This window comes from Echinococcus granulosus (genome assembly GCF_000524195.1).
Source record: "Echinococcus granulosus chromosome Unknown EG_S00030, whole genome shotgun sequence".
Taxonomy (NCBI): domain Eukaryota; kingdom Metazoa; phylum Platyhelminthes; class Cestoda; order Cyclophyllidea; family Taeniidae; genus Echinococcus; species Echinococcus granulosus.
The window spans coordinates 510,261-527,927 of record NW_020170410.1 but is presented as its reverse complement, the minus strand read 5'-3'; the positions used below and the strand labels follow the sequence as shown (position 1 = coordinate 527,927).

The window sequence follows — 17,667 nt, the reverse complement described above, 5'->3', positions numbered from 1 at the left end:
AAGCCATAGTGTACGTCGACAATATATATTCTGCCCTGCATTATGTCCTCTTTAGCCTTTGGGGGAGTCTCAGAAAGCCAAAATTTGACTATACTAAAGTACAATACAAGTCACGCTGCTGTTTTGTAAAATAACAGCAATCAGCTTGATTGCACTTGTAATTTGGTATATTATGCAGAGACTTGTAGAATTTGCATTTCACTTGTCAAACAAAGAGTCCATTTTTTGTCCAAAACCTTATGGATGAACCAAAAATACAAAAGGTCAATTCTTTCAAGGCTAAATAACCACTAAAGGTGTGTTAAAATCAAAGGTAGCCAAGCATTTCTAAGATTTAGGAATAAAACTGCAGAGCAAACGGTTAATTTATATTACTATTGCCTTAAAGGTGTGATGACTATTCGGATTTAGATAAACAAATTTGCATTCATTAATCTTGCTTAATTCATGAAAACAAGCCTAGGGATCAGCTCAAAAATAGTGGGTTTTAAACTGCTAGTAAGTTTGCCTTTTAAATGAGGCATCTAAATGCACTAAGGTTCCTACTGTCGGAGTTGAAAGTAGCAATATTTTATTCATAATGTCAAAACTGTGAGTTGCTAGCAAACGTTGGGAAACGGTTCAGAGAATATTCATGCCTCTCATTCTTGGGTTCAAATAGCACTGTCGAAAAATAAACAAAGACATGGTTCATACTATTAAGTGCATTTTTTTTCAAAAAGCCATGAATATTGGAGTGGTAGAAAGGGTTTAGATAATTCCTAACTTTCGATTTTAATACAATGGTGGTTTATCCCCCGGCATTGGTGAGGCGCCACTATTGAAGTAGTCCGCTTGTACCTTGCTGGGTGGGTTGGGCTTTCGGGCCATGTCAATAGCTTAGCCACCTCTGCGCTGAATATTTATTCTGCCCTAGTATTGTGTCTTCTTTCGTCTTCAGGGAGTCTCGGGACGCTACACCATCCATGCTTCAAGATATCAAAAGTGATCAAAAGCTTTTTAGTTCTAAAATTTATGTGGAGCGAGACTCATCGGTCTCCGCTTTCCTTTTCCTAGCATTCCTAGACAAGCCCGGTTGATTCGCTTTGGACATCTTTATTAAAGGTGGCAAGATGGATAGGGAAAATACAATGTTCAAGAAGGAGGGGAGCCGCAGTCACTAGGTAAGGGAGAGGACGATCCGATCACGAGATTCGGATTTCCTGTTTTCCTCCTCCCTGAAAGGTACATTAAAACAACATAGGTATTACATTTAGCATTACAATAATGGTGATGTAGCATCAAGTAATGAATTAGCCGAATGTTCCTAGTCTTGCCCAAATTTGGCCCATAATGATAAGTTGTATTTCAAAAAACAGCACATGCAAATGCAAAACACTCTCGTTTTAATGCCCCTTTTTAGGCAAACAAGAATCTTGTGACGAAATGGCCTTTGTGTAACCTGAGGAATGAGTGCACTCTAAGCATTCAGAATCCTCCTTCTTGGCCTTTATTCCCTTGAAATGAGTAGAACGGCTAGGAGGTTCATATATTAATTGCTATTCTTGTGAAGCAGGTACGGTAGTTGACTACCATTCCAAAACGAGGGCCGTGATTGTATTGGGAACTTCTCATCTAAAAGGTGCTTTCAAATAAACATGTGCTACGTGATTGCTCTCCCACGCTCAGAGTATTGATAGGAACTTGGCAAATTATATTAGTCAGCTCGATTCACGCGATTGAAGACAGACGATTAAAAGATAAGAGCGCAATCTACATTAGCATAAATTTTTGCAAGCTTTTGATTCTCTAACAAGCAGAAGTATGTATCTACGTGTACACACTGGGCCATGTTACGTTTTTCATTTTGAAGAATAGTAGCAAACAAATTTAATTGATATTTTTTAAATTTAAAATAAATGTTGCCGCTAAGTAATCCGTGAATGTATACTTTAGCCCCAGTTTTATCTTTATATTCAGGATGTTTTGTTTAAGCTTGTAGTCACAGCAACATAGGTCAGGGAAATATCAAAATTATAAGCGGTTGCGCATTATTCGTCAAATCACCACATATTATGGAATGGAATAGCTCTGCGAAGTTAGGGCCAAATAACATTTCAGCCAACTGTGCGCGTCCATCCACAAAATCCTGTTCCAGCAATGAACTTGCACGTTCCACTATTCCTCCACCGGCAAATTCATTTTCTCCCCTTTCCAATCCACGAGATGCTGACCTTAAATGCGAAGTTTGCTCTAAGCCAGCATACCTTCAATGTTCACTATGCAGAGTCACCTATTACTGGTACCTAACACAATGGTTGTTCGTGATCAAATGAATTAACACTCAGAATGTTCTAATTTAAAAAATTATTTAAGTGCATTCCATTAAGTAATATGCAAGTCTTTGCTTGATTCGTCTACGAAAAAAGTTTTAAATTAGAGCAAATTTTGACTTTTTTATCGCAGGAATTATTTGAAGCAAGATTTATTTGTTTCGTGTTTTTTGAAACACCTTTACTGGTAAATCAAATTTATTGTTCATCACAATGAATAAAAAACTAGGGACGTGGATAGCCTCAAAAAGTAAATCCATATTCTTAGTGTAAACCAAAACTATAACTCCACTACAAGTGATTTTTATGAGAATATTTAGTAAACTATTTAAGTACTAAAGTGCGGTTTCCCAGATTAACTAAAACCATCTTAGGACAAAACAGTAATCTTGAAACTTTTTTTCTTAATTTAGCAACGTAGAGCATCAAAAAATTGATTGGATCGGCATTCATGAGAGAATCTGTTCGACATTGGAATGGTTGCGTAAACCTCTAGGCTTCATTCCAACAGAAGAAGAGCGTTTAAAAAAGATGAAAAAAATCAAGAAAGTTCAGGTGATTTTTTTACTTCATGAATGATTATCAGTTAGTTAATTGTCTTGTTTGGAGGCAAACATGAGCATTCACTGTACTCATCTTTCGTAGACTAATTTGTTCGAAGTAACGAAGAACACAGGACTGAAATTGTTATTTGGTGGAATGGCGGAGGCTGCTATTCCAGCAGCTCTTCAGTGCCTAAAGTTTTCAGCTGAGGTATACGGCATGGCTAGCGTTGAGTTGGTTATTCCGTACCTTCTCTTGGCTGAAGCTAACATAAGTGAGTTACCAAAAATTTAAAAGCCCAACCTTCCACATTTACCATCGGTTTGACAAAATTTTTGTTCACTTAATCGCCACTTACTAAATTGCGGAATAGTCATCATTAGGAGCTTGATGTAGGTGTTAATTATGTAAACTAGCCTATAAAATTGTCTGAATATCGCTAATATGCTTCCTAATAGTGCTCAAGCGGTTGGAACAAGCCGAATCTAACCTTGCCCAAGCACAATGGATAATGCTAAAAACCCAGCATGAATGTCCTGATGCCATACGATCAGCGGTTCAGAGGAAATTAGGCCTCCTTTTTGCAACTAAAGGCGAATATCAAGCTGCCTTGGAATGCCTTGCTCAAGATGCAAGCTTACTTAACCTCTACGTAGTTTTTACCTGCTATTTATTAGTAGAATACTGTGTGCTCTAGTGCTGTAAGGTCTTACATTAAAATCAAGGTAGATTTTTGGATATTTTCTAGTTTTTAAGCTACTTTTGGAGACACAGAGCATCATATTACCTGTTTCACTACTTGGCACAATAAATTAGCTTTCAATCAGTTTTAGATTTGGATGTCAGTTTTACATTACACGGATTCATTGTAAAATTCCTTTCAGCTTCTGCTGGCTCAAAAATAAACAATGTTGCAATAGTCACACAACCACATTTCCATTTATTTTATAGTCCAAATACAATGAAGTAGCTAAAAATAGAATAAAAGCTGTAACTTTATTTGCATAGGAAGAAACCATTTGTTTATCGGGCTAACCTTTTCGCATGATGTAATTTTCTTTCAAAATGGGTAGCAATGAAAGTTATGTTTAGCCTGAGCACGCTAAACAATGCTGTAAACATCTTCTAGCATTTGGATCTCGAAAGCAGTGCAATTACTTAGGCAGGCCTAAAAGAAATTGATTAAGTAAGTAGTTAGAAAAACGGTTAAAGAGCTGTTGAACATCATGAACTTTGTGGAAATGTTGATCATTGGTTCGCGGTGTCCAACAAGGATGTCTCCAGTGTAAAATGATTTGATATTTAGTGACCAACTTTCTCACTTAACTCACAAGAAGTAATTAACACTTAAAACCCTCCATAAATAACTTTTTGAAGATCTATTACTCGTCATGCGCCTATGGTCCCAGTCACATTCGCACTGCCGGTGGGTACTTCCAAATGGCGGAGGTATTCTACAAGCTTTACCTAAACGAAAAAGAACCTGTTTGTGAACACGTCGAAAGAGAAGCCAACAAGGAGGCAGATCGTTGTCCCCAGGGCATGATTAATCCCTCAGCGGCACAACAGATCCCCGGAATGGACGGATGCCGTCCAATGCCACCAGCTTTGGTGTTGAAGGATCGCAACTCCTGCGAGGAATTTGCTCTCTCTCTAAACTCACCCCTTTTCCTTTCAAGGGTGTACAAAAAACCCTCAGTGCTTCCAAAACCTGCCCAAAAAGATCAGGTTGCGGACGACCTATACGCAAGAGTAGTCGATATTTGGGCTAATCATCTGTCATCCATCATTGTCACGCGAATTCGAAAACCCGCTATATCGGGGGAATGCGATACAGTCTTTTTGGAATTACAACCAGTTGATGAGAAGGAACTTGGTGAGTGGTCAATGTACCTGCGTGTTTAGTTCATTTATCTACATTATTAACCACCGCAGTGAGGTGGAACAAATACTTTCTTCTTTATGTCACCTTTTCCTAAACTTCAACAAACAAACTCTGGGAAACAAAACAGTTCGTGACTCTATCTGTAATGTTCAATTTGAATTAACTAACTAAATGTAATGCACTTCTTCTTTCATCTACAAATCTTTTTAGGCAAATTTTTATGCAATTACTGATGTGGAGTCGATTGTAATGCAATAGTATAACAATTTTCTTCGAGATAATTTTTACAAGTCTGATGGAGTCGATGCATCATCAAATGGGGTCAGTGTGTCCACTTTTAATCGCAAAACTAGGAGTAAGTGGGTCTAAAATCCAAGCAAGATTAATAGCCATGATTTTTCCAGTCAGAATTTGACCTTTCCCTTTTACTCCTTTTAGGGAAACTTTAAAAAAGTCACATTTTTAAATCACTGGAAGGCATATTTAGGTTTCTTACTTGAAATTACTAGGCAAGCGCTTAAGTTTAGGAGAACTTACAGCCTTTGTAGTAAATTAAAGTGGAATATTTGTAAACTCTTGATTAAGTGGGATGGCCTTAAAGACGCCTTGAATAACTTTTTAGTCAGCTGAGATTTAATACCTTTTAACTTTCATTAATTAACTCACGTAGGGCCCTTACTCACTTTTTAGCAAAATAAATGAAACTCCTTCGATTACTCTATTTTCCACCATGCTTAAAATTTTTTGAAATATTACGGCTTTTTATGATCCAAGTCACCCCTTAGAAGTTGTACAATGCTTTATTTTGGGCATCACAAAACATGTAGAGTGGAGCTGGTAGGTTGTTAGTATAAGTTAAACGAATTGAGCTAGCAGATTTCAAGTCAGCGGCTGGAACCGTGAAGACTGAAGTGCTCCTTAAATGCAGTTGACAAATTAAACTGATCTTGCTCTGTCGCACGTTTTATTTGAAATCACGCAGTTATACCTAGTGACTTTAACGATATTTTACTTTTCCGAACAAAGTAATTGTCGTAGCATAAGGCAGAGATTGGAGGCATTTTTTTTATGGTGTGGAAGCAGCGTAGTTCGGTACTGAAGTACATATCGCCATCAGCTTATGAATGGTAAAAAAATGCGGTTTCACTAGAAGGAGTAGTGTCTCATATACAGAATCGAGTAAGGGACCTTTCCTAAAAAAGAGGACTAAGTCGGATTGAAGGTTCAGAATATTTACAGTTTGGCGGCAACATGTTCGCTCAAAGTTACTCTTTCATTTTCCTCAAGACACTTTAAATAGATTTGTCTAGCAATTATGCGACATCCAAGGAAACCAGATTTGTTTATCAGCATTTATAGCCTCCGAGAAATAGAATTAGGGTGTGCCTTGTTTATAATAACAGAATACTATATTTGATTTCACTTTACTTTGACTAATGCCCACATGATGGCATGTTGAATTTAAAGGGTTGTCACAAGTGATTGGATTTTTGCTACTTGGTAAATCACCGTTTTAAATATATCTTAATGCTTCCTGTGTGGCCCTAGTAATGCTCCACTACAAGATATCGAACCTGCTCTATTCACTCAACATGATTTCAAGTTGATGTATGATATTTAAGTCGTAAGGTACCAGTTTTCAGTTAATCCTTGGAAGTTAGTGTGTCTTTGAAAGGTATTTGTTACTTCGGTATTTTTATCTACAAAGAGTTTTAAAGTTTAAAACAAAACCGTGCTGTATCTGGATTAGAAGAGCGCCATTGATTCATAGTGGTAAGTATCACTGAAATAAACTACATTTTAAAGCGAACTTTTTGGCTTTCCAAATAAACTTGGAATGAGGTCAAGTCCGTTTTTATTATCAAAATATTCCTTCGTGGTGTTTTTTACTCCACAATAATTCACAACTTCATTAACTCTTAATGAAGTCATATTTTGTCCAATCCTCAGGGAACGAGGATATGGAACCAGAGTTTACTCGTGTTCTCCTTTGTGGGCCATTGAGGACAGATGTTGATTTTTTAATACACTGTGATAAATGTTTTTTCCTGCCCTATTTTGGCAAAAAAAACACGTTGATTGTAACTGCGTAAGTTGGAGCTACAGTTAAGCCTTTGTGCCTCTGCCTGCTAATTAGTCTCCTTTCATTCTTTTGCGAATAAAAAATTAAAAGTAGAATGAACTAGTGAAATAATCACATTTAAGCATGGTGATGCATTTACTAAAGAAAGGTAAAAAGAAGAGAATGCATGCAAATTGGCGCTTAGTTACGCTGAAAAATAAACAAGATGCAAGCTTTCTACAATAAATTCTGATTTGAGCTTAGGAGGGTTTTTGGAGAAACGTCTAGACTTAAATAAAATGTTAAAATCGATATTGCCTTTTATATTTGAGGCGAAAAATGAATATAATAGGTTTAGTTGGCCAAATAGAACCCCTGGGAATGTAGTAGAATGGTCTTCCGCATTTTATACACCTACGTGGTAATGAAAGCACAGGATTGGATAGACTGAATCTCCTTCAAATAAGCTTCTGATTCCTTGAGCATAATAAATGATTAGTGAGTACACAGACTACTTTAATAGTAGGTAATTTACAAATCAAATATAATTTGAAGCATAGTTCCACTTTGTTCTGACTACTTTAAGAACTTGAGAACGAAAGTAAAATGAATCAATTTAATTAGCTAATTAGAATAACTTGGGCTATTCCCGAACCATTTTTGTAAGCTTTATTCATTCTTTGTTTTTCATAATTGCTTCTATATCATTTAAAGTTGCAGTGAATCCAATCACTAACGCAGTTAACTGTATTATTTACAACTGGCGATAAAAACAACCATGACAGTCTTGAATGGGATACCTAGGCAAGCATTATCGCCCATGGAGAAGTTGACAGCTGTGTAAAGGTTGCCATAAGTATGGAACTGGTCTGCAATGCATGTCCACAAATTGTTTGCACTGTCCTCAGTCAGGTTTAGTTCTTATTCTAGTATATAGTGCAGCAATATCTGTGTTGGTTGTTGGATAAACTTGGCAGTTTCCAAAACAACTCCGAATGTTGGAGGATGGAGATACTAAGCTGCCTTTCCTCATTTTCTTCGTACTACTTAAATAAGCTTTTAATTCATCATTTAGAGGTCAACTCAGTCAAACTGATCATGTCAAAATGGGTGCAAGGCAACTTTTCAAAATTGCAAATGCTAATAAGTAATTAGGTTGACTTTTTCCCGTAGAAAAACTCGTCTCTCACGCATACAGCGTAAGAAGTTTTGGGTCTGGCAGACATTCATGGAAGGGAATGTTTAGAACTGGCAGCATGCTTGGGCCAGTCTTTGAAATGCTTGCATGCCAATTCACTCTCTTACAGTGGCTAAGCGTCCATCATCGGGCTTGGCGCCTTCACTTACAAAAAATTTCTTCATTGTACGCTGTTTAATGGAGACACCAAAACTTCTTCCTACAGCCTCAAATAATGCGGCTTAGAGTGACTCACAAAATGTGTGTTGGATGCTAGGGGTCCTAAAGGAAAACAGCAGTCAATTACCACTGCACTTATTGTCCGTTTTCATGTTAACCTATAAGTTAAGGTACAAAACTAAGCGATTTTAGGAAAAATAGGCATTTAGCCACCATTTAGATTGACAGCTCCAGCTTCAGATATACGTCATGCGGGATGCTAGTGACCTCAAAGTAGTGTCAATAACTGCTTGTGTTGCGAGACACGGTGAGTAAGCAACACCAGCATCGACCAAGTGTCGACGTGTTTTCACTGTAAATAGGCATCGTGAAAAAAGTTCCCTTGGTAGTTGGAAAGCAAAACAAACTATAATTGTCATGGCTTCAACAGAGCCCATGGTTACAATGACTTCCTACAGTTGATGGAAAATTACTTGTTATCAAGCAGTCATCAATGATACAGCTGGGATGGCAAACCCAAACGCAAAGGATGATGTTCATTTAATTGTGCCACAACCTCAGTTGAAAGGTACCTCACTGCTTCCTGTACTGATTAATGTGTAGACTCAAGAAGATTAAGCCAAATTTTATTGTTATCTAAATGAATTGATATTTTTCTAATTTTTTCCTAGAAAGAGCAGCTTTTTGCAACTTTTTGCTAATATCTCCTCCGATCTCGAGATCCCTTCCTACTGTCGCAGTAACCTATTTAAGAAATTTGGACCGCGAAATAAAATAATCCCGTTGGTATTTGTCCGAAAAGTTTAGAACTCTGTTTTACTAGCAAATTGGTATTGCCTAAGTGGCAAGTAAAATTTCTAAATTTCAGAGCATGTACTTTTGGTTGCCAAGTTTGACGCTTGATCGATAGACGACAGGGTTATCAAAAAAAGCGTGGAATCACGTGATAAAACCCAAGTTCATTTAATGCCAGAGGCTATCTGTTAAGACTTGTTTTAGCAAGCTAAAATTTTTCTGGGAATTAGGTGAAACAGATGCTGCAGAGGCCAAGAAAATGCTGACAACAATCAACCGGTATAGGAGTCAAAGAGCGGCTTTGGACGGAGCTGAGTTCAGCACCTCGGCAGCCGGTCGTCCTGATCCTCGAGCTCGTCTACTTCTTGCTCTCTCTATGCTCTTCTGGCTGCTTAATGACAAAGCCAAGGTCAACACCTAATATCTGTTAAAATACTTATTTTATCTGTAGTTAATGCAAACAATTTATTGGAATTAAGCACATGGCTATTACACATTTTTTAATATTTTAGTAGTTAAAATATATAATATACCCTGAATTTCGGTGCATAGCTGTTTTTTGTTCTTTTTTTTCTAAATTCCCCTGTCTTTGGAAGGAGTCTAGAGTGCAATTTTCCATAGCTCAAAGCGACCCCACTTCATAATACACCGGTGACTTTGAGTGACTCTTCGTATTCACTACTGCCTGCTGTCTATCTCAATTCTGCTAGCTAATCACCTGCAGTGTTTTAGGCAAAAAGGCAGAAAAACACGTCTCTCGCGAATTTTTATGCAATGCGGTTGGCTTAAATCCTCCCTGAATAGCGACGGCTTTGCAAGTAACAGGACACCTTTAACCGATTTTGCCGACGGCTGCTCTAGCTTCATTTAACTCAATATTTTGATAAGAGAGTGCGTATTTTTAATAAGAAATCAACGATTTGGTCACGTGTTATCAGATGTATTAAAAAATAAAAGATTAATGCAGAGACCATATAAATGTACTTGTCTATCCAATTCCTTCATAAGTTCATTTCAGGGAGAAAGTCTGTGTGGTACAGAATAAATAAAAATAGCTCATATATAAAAAACCGAAGTTTTTGTAATTCCACAGTAATTGGAATAAGAAAATTTGTTTCAATTAATCGGTACATCTACAAAACCCACTAAACATGACTAAAAAACCGTAATCACAACCTGAGAGTGATAGCACAATAATGGGCACTTTAAACCCTCTTATTGAATTATTTTAAAAATACTTTAAAACAACTTTTTAGACTCCTACTGTATTTTAAGACAATAGTGTTATGACAATGAAGTACTGACGCTAAGAGGACAACAATCTGCGACTAATTATTCAGCTTCGTAGCTGTGCGACAGAATCGAGTACATCCTATGTAGCTGTTATTACTCACTAGAAAGGTGGAGACAGGCGGAACGACCTACCACTTGGGAGTTGCATTAATTTACCAATGACTGCGAGTGAAAAATTCTGCAATGACAGCACGAATCAATAGGCTAAATTCTGGGCGGTTGCTTTGTAAAATGTACAGTTTGAATTACATACATTATTTTGCATTGTATTTGATGCAGAATTTTTCCCGCCCTAAAATTAAATTTAAATTCCCGTAATCTGTTATGTTTGGCATAAAGATAGTACTTCCATGGTTAGTAAGGAAGCACAAATAGGGTACCATAGTTCTTAATATATACTACTAAAATAGGCGTTCAGTAGTTAACAGATTATTAAAGAAACTGCTAAAAATCTTCCGGTCTTAATGGTAACTTATTGCGGTTGGGAAATAAATAAAGACAGACTTTTAAGTGAAATATCGGGATGAATAATGGGGTCATTTTTTGTCTTTTTTAGGCAAAGCAGTACTATGAAGATGCCACTGCTGCCGTGAAAAAGGCGGATGAAAATCGGAAGTTAGCATCAGAGCTTGAAAATCTGAAAAGCTTATTTGAGCAATGACATAACATTCTGCATTTTGTGAAACAGCATCTCCATTTTGCAATATTTAAGCAGACAAAGTACTTCAAGTCACACCTGAGGCTTTGGTTTATATTGACTTATTGAGAAATAAGTTAAAGGTAGTAGCACGGGATGGCCTAAACACTAAATTTGTCTGGAATTAAAAACTTTTGTTTCTAACTTTCTTGAATGGTATTATAGGTGTAGTACCCTGAGTCATTCTTGTGGATGAAAGAATCTCTGATACTGGGGTATAGTATGTAGTGCCAACCCACAGAAAGGCTGATACGCTACTGAGATAGCCTAGAAGACATGGCGCCCAAAGGAAATGCAGTCATAGAGCCTAAACTATCCTCGTAGCATTTATACCTCCTTCCAAGTTTATTCTCTCTCCAGTACTACCCAGCCATATCTATTGGGGTTCAATCCAGCTAACGAAGAGGTGGAGGAGGTCTCGCGTGCTTACTTAATTGACATCTTCATGCAGGTGCCATAGACAGCTCCATAACAAACTCTTCCAGATAGTTCATAATTAATTTTCCTTTATTTATAAGTACTGTTCCTTTTGAATAGGGAAATAGAGTTGGTGCCGAAGGTCGACATCACTTTCATCCTCAGCGTATGCCTTTCTTCCGTCATGTCAGGGTTTAGAATCCGGTAATAGAAAGTGAGGTACTTGTCCGTTAGTTTTGAGTCCATTTATCGCAACCTTTAATGCAGTGCCCCGAATTTTTTTTTGGAATGGGAAGAAGTCACACTACTGGGGCAGAAAATGTTTCGCCGAAGTAGAGGAGGGCTGGGTGGCTATTAGCCCTACTGGGAAGTTGTCCCACTCAGTGGAAGTACGATGGCTAGAAGCTTTAAGACCCCAAAACCAAAATGTAAGGTGAACAAATAAGGCAATTCATTGTAAGCGCTCCACCTATATATGTGGTCAGCAACATAATTGAGTAACGAGGTAAGCCATGAAGTAAAATCACCTATTGTGAAGTTGACATACCTTTGAAATCAGCAAATCCATACTTTTAATTTTACATAAATGCCCACATACATATCCGACTGTCAGGTTTCCGAGTAAGAGATAGTAATCTGTACAATTTCCAGACCTTTCTGGATTTTGTATAAGTTAGTAACTAGCAGACGAAAAGTTGTCTGCCTTTTATTTTACCAGAAAAGATCTAAGGCTTCGAATTTTAGTCTCGAGCTATACTTCAAACTGCATCTTTTCTAACAGAGCAATCTTTGTTACTTGTATCCCTCCTCAAACTCCATTCCTTAGTTTCTGAACGGAAATAGGTCATTAGCTCATCTTCCTACTATCAGCCATAAAATGATATTGAGGTCACTTACCGGAACCGGCGTAATTAAATGTATCCAGAAAATACAGCGTCTCCCATGAAAAATTCCAAAAATTACTGTCGCAAACTATTCATTGTGTGGAATCAAAAGTGAAGGTAGCATAACGTTTTACTAGCTGCTGCTTTCTCCTCCCTCCCCAGCAGTTAGCACTTAATTAATGGAAAAATTGTCGTCATTTTTCCTGCATTTTCCAACGTATCAGAGAGGTTAATTTGCACCTGTTTTGGAGGTTTTCCACTTTGACGTGCACAATGAATATCAACTTCATAAGCCAAATCCACTACTGGCATCTTTTATGTCTGCATTAGTAATAAAAAACAACTCTGTGGCTTATGTAAACAACTCTTGATGCTTACCAATTAATAATGTGAGGCTTTGACTACCCCCTAAAGCCTTCTTTGCGCACTGGTCGGAATGTTTGTCTGGTTTTTGCTGTCCGGCGTTAATTGACCTGATCAAGACAAGCTACTTCTTGCATCCAGTATGGTTAAGGCAAAATGTGAAAAATTTAAAGGGCAAACTCTGTTCACCCGATTTCTCTCTACTTCATTTTAAGCCCAACAACAGCCCGGTATAAAGCAAGTTCGTCTGTTAAAAGTGAAGGCACTTACTCCACTTAGATTTGTTGGCTCTCTCAAGCAGAAGTAAGCTGCACCATATGCCTTCATTTCATTTACGGTGCATGAAGGAGGACACGTACGGCCTACTCCTTCATTAGACCAATTATAAGAGGTAAATAAGCGGAGTGGACGTTTTAACAAGTCATTTTATTGGATGAATGGATTTAAAAGAGTATATCCTTAAATTAACATTTTATTTTACTGTATCACAAGCACATGGTGTGATGCAACTCGCCTACAAGTATCTAACTTATACGGAGCTGAAAAAAAATCCAGGCATTAATAATGTAACTACGAAAGGGATTGAGCAATCTATGAAAAAGAAGTAAGGCTGCAGAAAATTCTCGACTTAAATGTGTTTCTTTCCACTTACTTTTGGTGTTTGTGGATAAAAGGTAAGGGAGTGTTGAAGTTAATTAGTAAGGTAATGGAGCAGAGAAGGATGTCTACACATATTAAAATCCTCCCCTAAAACAGTTTAAATCTGGCACCTCAACACTTCCCCAAGGACAAATGAGGTAATAATGGCAAGAGATAATATGAATTATCGTGGTATAGAAGAGATGAGGTGCTACCGGTATGGTCCGGAGGTACAATGGCGGAACCTTCGGTGCCTCTATTACAAAATCTGGCAACTGAACAAAGAATCAGAGTCTTACATATACACTTATCTTAATTACACAATTTTTCATTGCTAAAATGGGGTCAAAACACTTGAAATTCCTTATTAGAAGAACCTTTTGTCCGCAAATAAATTAGCAAAATGTTGTGCTCTGATTGTTTTATGCATTCTCAAACTTATTCGTCTTTCTAGGAGACAAAGAATAAGGCAGCTGCTAATAAAAGCAGGAGAATATCTAACCAGATGTCTCTTTTGCCTAATCTCTTAGGTAATTATTAAAAAACCCACGTTCTGTTGGGAATAGGGATTGAGATAAATAAACTTTAAACCACGGCATGCCATTATAATAGACTGTGTTTCTCTCTTTTTTTAGATTCCATATTTTTTGAAATAAAAAGCTGACAAATTGGACAAGGACGTGTTTCTTGGGTAGCGGTATAGACACCACAGTTTGACCGCGGTTTGTATACGTTTTCTTCCCGGGTACCGATGGCGTCCGTTCCTTCATGAGGCTTCTACTTAATGACCGCATCCAGCCTATAAAGTACTTCCCAACAAACATGAAAAAGAAGTAAAAATACTTTAACATAAAAACAGGGTAAGAATTTGAAAACACGTCGGCTCACTGGCGACCTTATAGTTCTCTTTAAACTTTGCCAACTGTTGGAAGAAAGATTGATCACTCCTTTTTTTGTTAAAAAACTTAAAGTCCATCTAACTTGCTTGTTAAAGCTTTTGCCGCATAGGAACTTGTGGATGATTACGCGAATCAAATAATTATGAGAATGTACTGACTAAAAGTACTGGCTTGACAGAGTGACACGGTTGTCCAGACTAAGGTTGTATTTTCTATGCACGGAGGAAAGCAATCAATAAATTATGCCAAAAAAGCATCCAATTTAAGGTCAAAGAAGTTGTCTTTTCATTCATCTGACAATGGTCTTAAAGAATGCTAAAGGTCCTCGGCCTTCGGTGCATATAGTCGCGCCGATTCCATCCAAACTAGCATACTACGACAGTGGACAGCGAATTAAAAAGAACGAAGACAATGCCACTCTGCGTCTCTTCATGCCCATTCAGCCATTTGATGACAAGTATGAGGAAGTGAAAGACATCTCTTGTCGCACGGATATTGATAAGGAAGCCAATGCTCGCAATGCAGCTATGCGTGAAGTCTTTGAGAGCCCGTACGCTTGGAAGCGCCATTTCCAGGGTTTCGACGCTAGGCTTGAGCAGGAGACTAGATATGAAATGGGCATTGAGGAAATAATCTCTAGGCGGCGTCTGAATGTGGCCGATTTTTCACCTATGGAGTCACCTTACGTGCCTGGGATTATCTTGGTACTTGTCAATGCCATAGAGTCCCACTGTTTTCGTGAGAACTTCTGGGCTTGGATGTTGTGTGAGTGGCTGCAATTTCATCAAGAGGCAGTAGATCTACTCGGCCACTTGCTCTTCGTTCATAAACAAGTACCATTTCTCCAAAATATGTTAAGAGGATTGAGTCCAGCCCTTCTAATCAGAACCCTCCGCGTATTTTTGAGTACCTTTTCCCCTAAATTAATCCATCTCTTCAAGCGTGATATAGAAGCGATCACCAAACGTCCCTTGTATGATCAGTTCAACCGACCCGACCCCAACATCAGACTAATCGTTCAGCATGCTCTTCTGCCATACAGCAGAACCGTAATTGATACAGCCGCCTTTCTAATGCTGCATATTCAGCACTTCCTGCTTATGCATACTACGTCAAACTCTGAACGAGCTCTAATAGCGAAGATCTATGGTCCTCTGTTAATAAGCTTTTCAGAGAGGCCAGTTGCAATAAATAAAACGACCACTTTCGTCAGTGAGGAGGCGTCATTGTTGGAGACAATACTGGAGGTATGCAACTCCAGCTTTTGGAATCGTCTTGCAATGCTGAAGATCAGCTCAGCCTTTGATAACATGAAAAAACTTGCTGTAAAGTTGCCTAATTTGAAGAATTTGTCATCAATCGTGGGGAAAATCTTTCAAGAGGAATTTGGAATTAGTAATTTTGTCAGTGAACGCTACCTACCACGTCATAAGAAGTATCAAGACTTAAAAGGGTAGATTTTGTTGTCACGTAAATATTTGAAACCTAAGATGCCATTAGCTAAAGAGATTTTGCCAGAATTACCATAAAAATCATAAAAATATACTTAAAATACGATTTTAAAGACTAAATCCGGGAGATCCCTATCAACCCAAGTGAACTACTTTAGAAGTTTCTTAAAGCCGTTCCAAGGTCTTACAAATAAGAGTCGTTAGTTATTTCAAACGAAGCCTCTTTCTAAGATAACCAACTAGGAGATCGAAGCAGAAATATATTATTTCCTTGCTAAACCAACCATCCTTTTTTATTAAATCATTGTAACCTAGAAAGTGGAATACACATGTAGTCCGCCAACCCTTTATTTTGGATAAAGCCGACGAAAATGAGCGGAAGACAAAGGAGGGCCAAGCGGAAACTCGACTCCGCAAGCCCATTTCCGGAAGTTGCGTGATTCAAAAAAACACAAAACCAGATCCATCGGTCCCAAAGGCTAAGGTTTTACCTGAGACGGAAGACTTTCACTTTATTCCGATTCGGTCCAACGAGGCCATCCTTCGGGACATTCAGAAAGTGCGTTTACAGAATGCTTTACAGCCGACCAAAGAACTTCTCAAACCAATACTTGCTGCCCCAGAATTATCATCTCTTACTAATGATTATGCAGACCATATTTTGTGAAATAAATCTATGATAGGCGAAATTCCCTTATAAGTGCCTCATCTTTAATCAATGAAAATATTTTCCAAAGCGAAAATTTTGTTTACGCTAAAGAAAGCGGCACTTTCACATACATAATGTGCCGGTTCTAACCTTTACACAACATAATACTTCAGTTTAACATTTAATGAACCTTGGAAGAAGAAGTGCACTTTGGGAGAGAGCGGAGGGGGGATCAGACAGTGAGACGTTTTGCAGATAACCAATACCTCAACACCTGCCAACCATTTCGTCTAAACTAACTCTTTAGCAGATGTGGTATTTTATCCTGATTTCTTATTCAAGCAATAATACATAACCACTGACCATGGGAGACATAGAATTAATTAAGTAGTTGATTAACCGAAATTACTCATGGACATATTTTACCTCAAAGTATTACGGATAAATCTATCTAGTTTTGGATTTAAGAATTCTCGCAGCTTTGTATTATATTAATTTAAGGCAAATTAACTGACATCAAAATGGATGGAGCCATAAATGATCAATCTGATTAAATAGCTAAACTAGGTGGAAAACAAGTCCATGTAATTGTTTAAATAAATCTGTCGTAACCTTGCAGGTCCAGACTAGTTTGAACTTATAATTTAATTGAGAGTAGATGTGTCTAACACTTACCTTCAAGTTTCTAGGGTTCAAGTCGTCCCGGAAACTATGTATGTGTCTATGTGGGGGTGCTAAAACTGCATTTGACCGCCTGGCAATAATTTGAAAAATAAATGTGACAAACGATTTTATTGCTTTTTTGACAAAACGAAATATATCTTGGACTGACATTGATCTAAATTTAAGTTAAACAAACGATTTATTTGCCTATGCCAAATAAGGAGCTTTTGCAAACAACACCTCATGTAAAACTTAAAAACATTCAGATCTGCGGATTGCAAAAAAAGTTGATTGTTTGAAGCTCTGAGTTCGCAAATAAAAGCACTTTTTAGCAGCTGTCTATGATCAAACAGATGGTTGGCGCACTGTTTATTTGAAGAGATGAGCAAAATATCAGGAAAGCAAAAAATTGATGTCAGTTTTCAGTATAACTTGCAAAAGAGAAATTTCGTGCAGTGGTGGAGCTTGCAAAATGTCATTGTTATACTGACGCGCAGTAAAGCATAAGTGGTCGCCAATCCGTCGCTGCCATTTTTGTGCTCTGTACTCTATTCCTCTTAACCCAAACCTAAATTATGGTTGAATACGGCAAAATACAGGCTGACGTATTTCTAAATCTCTTCTCATCCTGAAGATGCTACTCGTCGCAGTTGATGCTTGGTATTTGGCGGCGAAGCGGTGGGAAGATGTGCCACCTGGGAAAGCTCTAAGAAATCAGGTGAGGTGATCAATCAAATGAAGACAAATTTGACACTTTC

General features: G+C 37.8%; 2 protein-coding genes across 2 annotated transcripts; both read left to right on the top strand. All coding sequences in view use genetic code 11, as the record gives it.

The window, feature by feature from the left end:
- Positions 1-2,054: 2,054 nt before the first annotated feature.
- Positions 2,055-9,375, top strand: EGR_04678 (Zinc finger MYND domain-containing protein; the record flags this gene model as incomplete). Its single annotated transcript, XM_024493927.1, has 6 exons — positions 2,055-2,281; positions 2,726-2,867; positions 2,958-3,129; positions 3,314-3,507; positions 4,233-4,731; positions 9,185-9,375. 6 exons carry the CDS (start codon positions 2,055-2,057, stop codon positions 9,373-9,375), a joined length of 1,425 nt encoding a protein of 474 aa, XP_024351680.1.
- Positions 9,376-14,445: 5,070 nt separating this feature from the next.
- Positions 14,446-16,264, top strand: EGR_04677 (hypothetical protein; the record flags this gene model as incomplete). Its single annotated transcript, XM_024493926.1, has 2 exons — positions 14,446-15,599; positions 15,913-16,264. The coding sequence occupies 2 exons, from the start codon at positions 14,446-14,448 to the stop codon at positions 16,262-16,264; spliced, it is 1,506 nt and encodes a 501-aa protein (XP_024351679.1).
- Between the last annotated feature and the right edge of the window lie 1,403 nt (positions 16,265-17,667).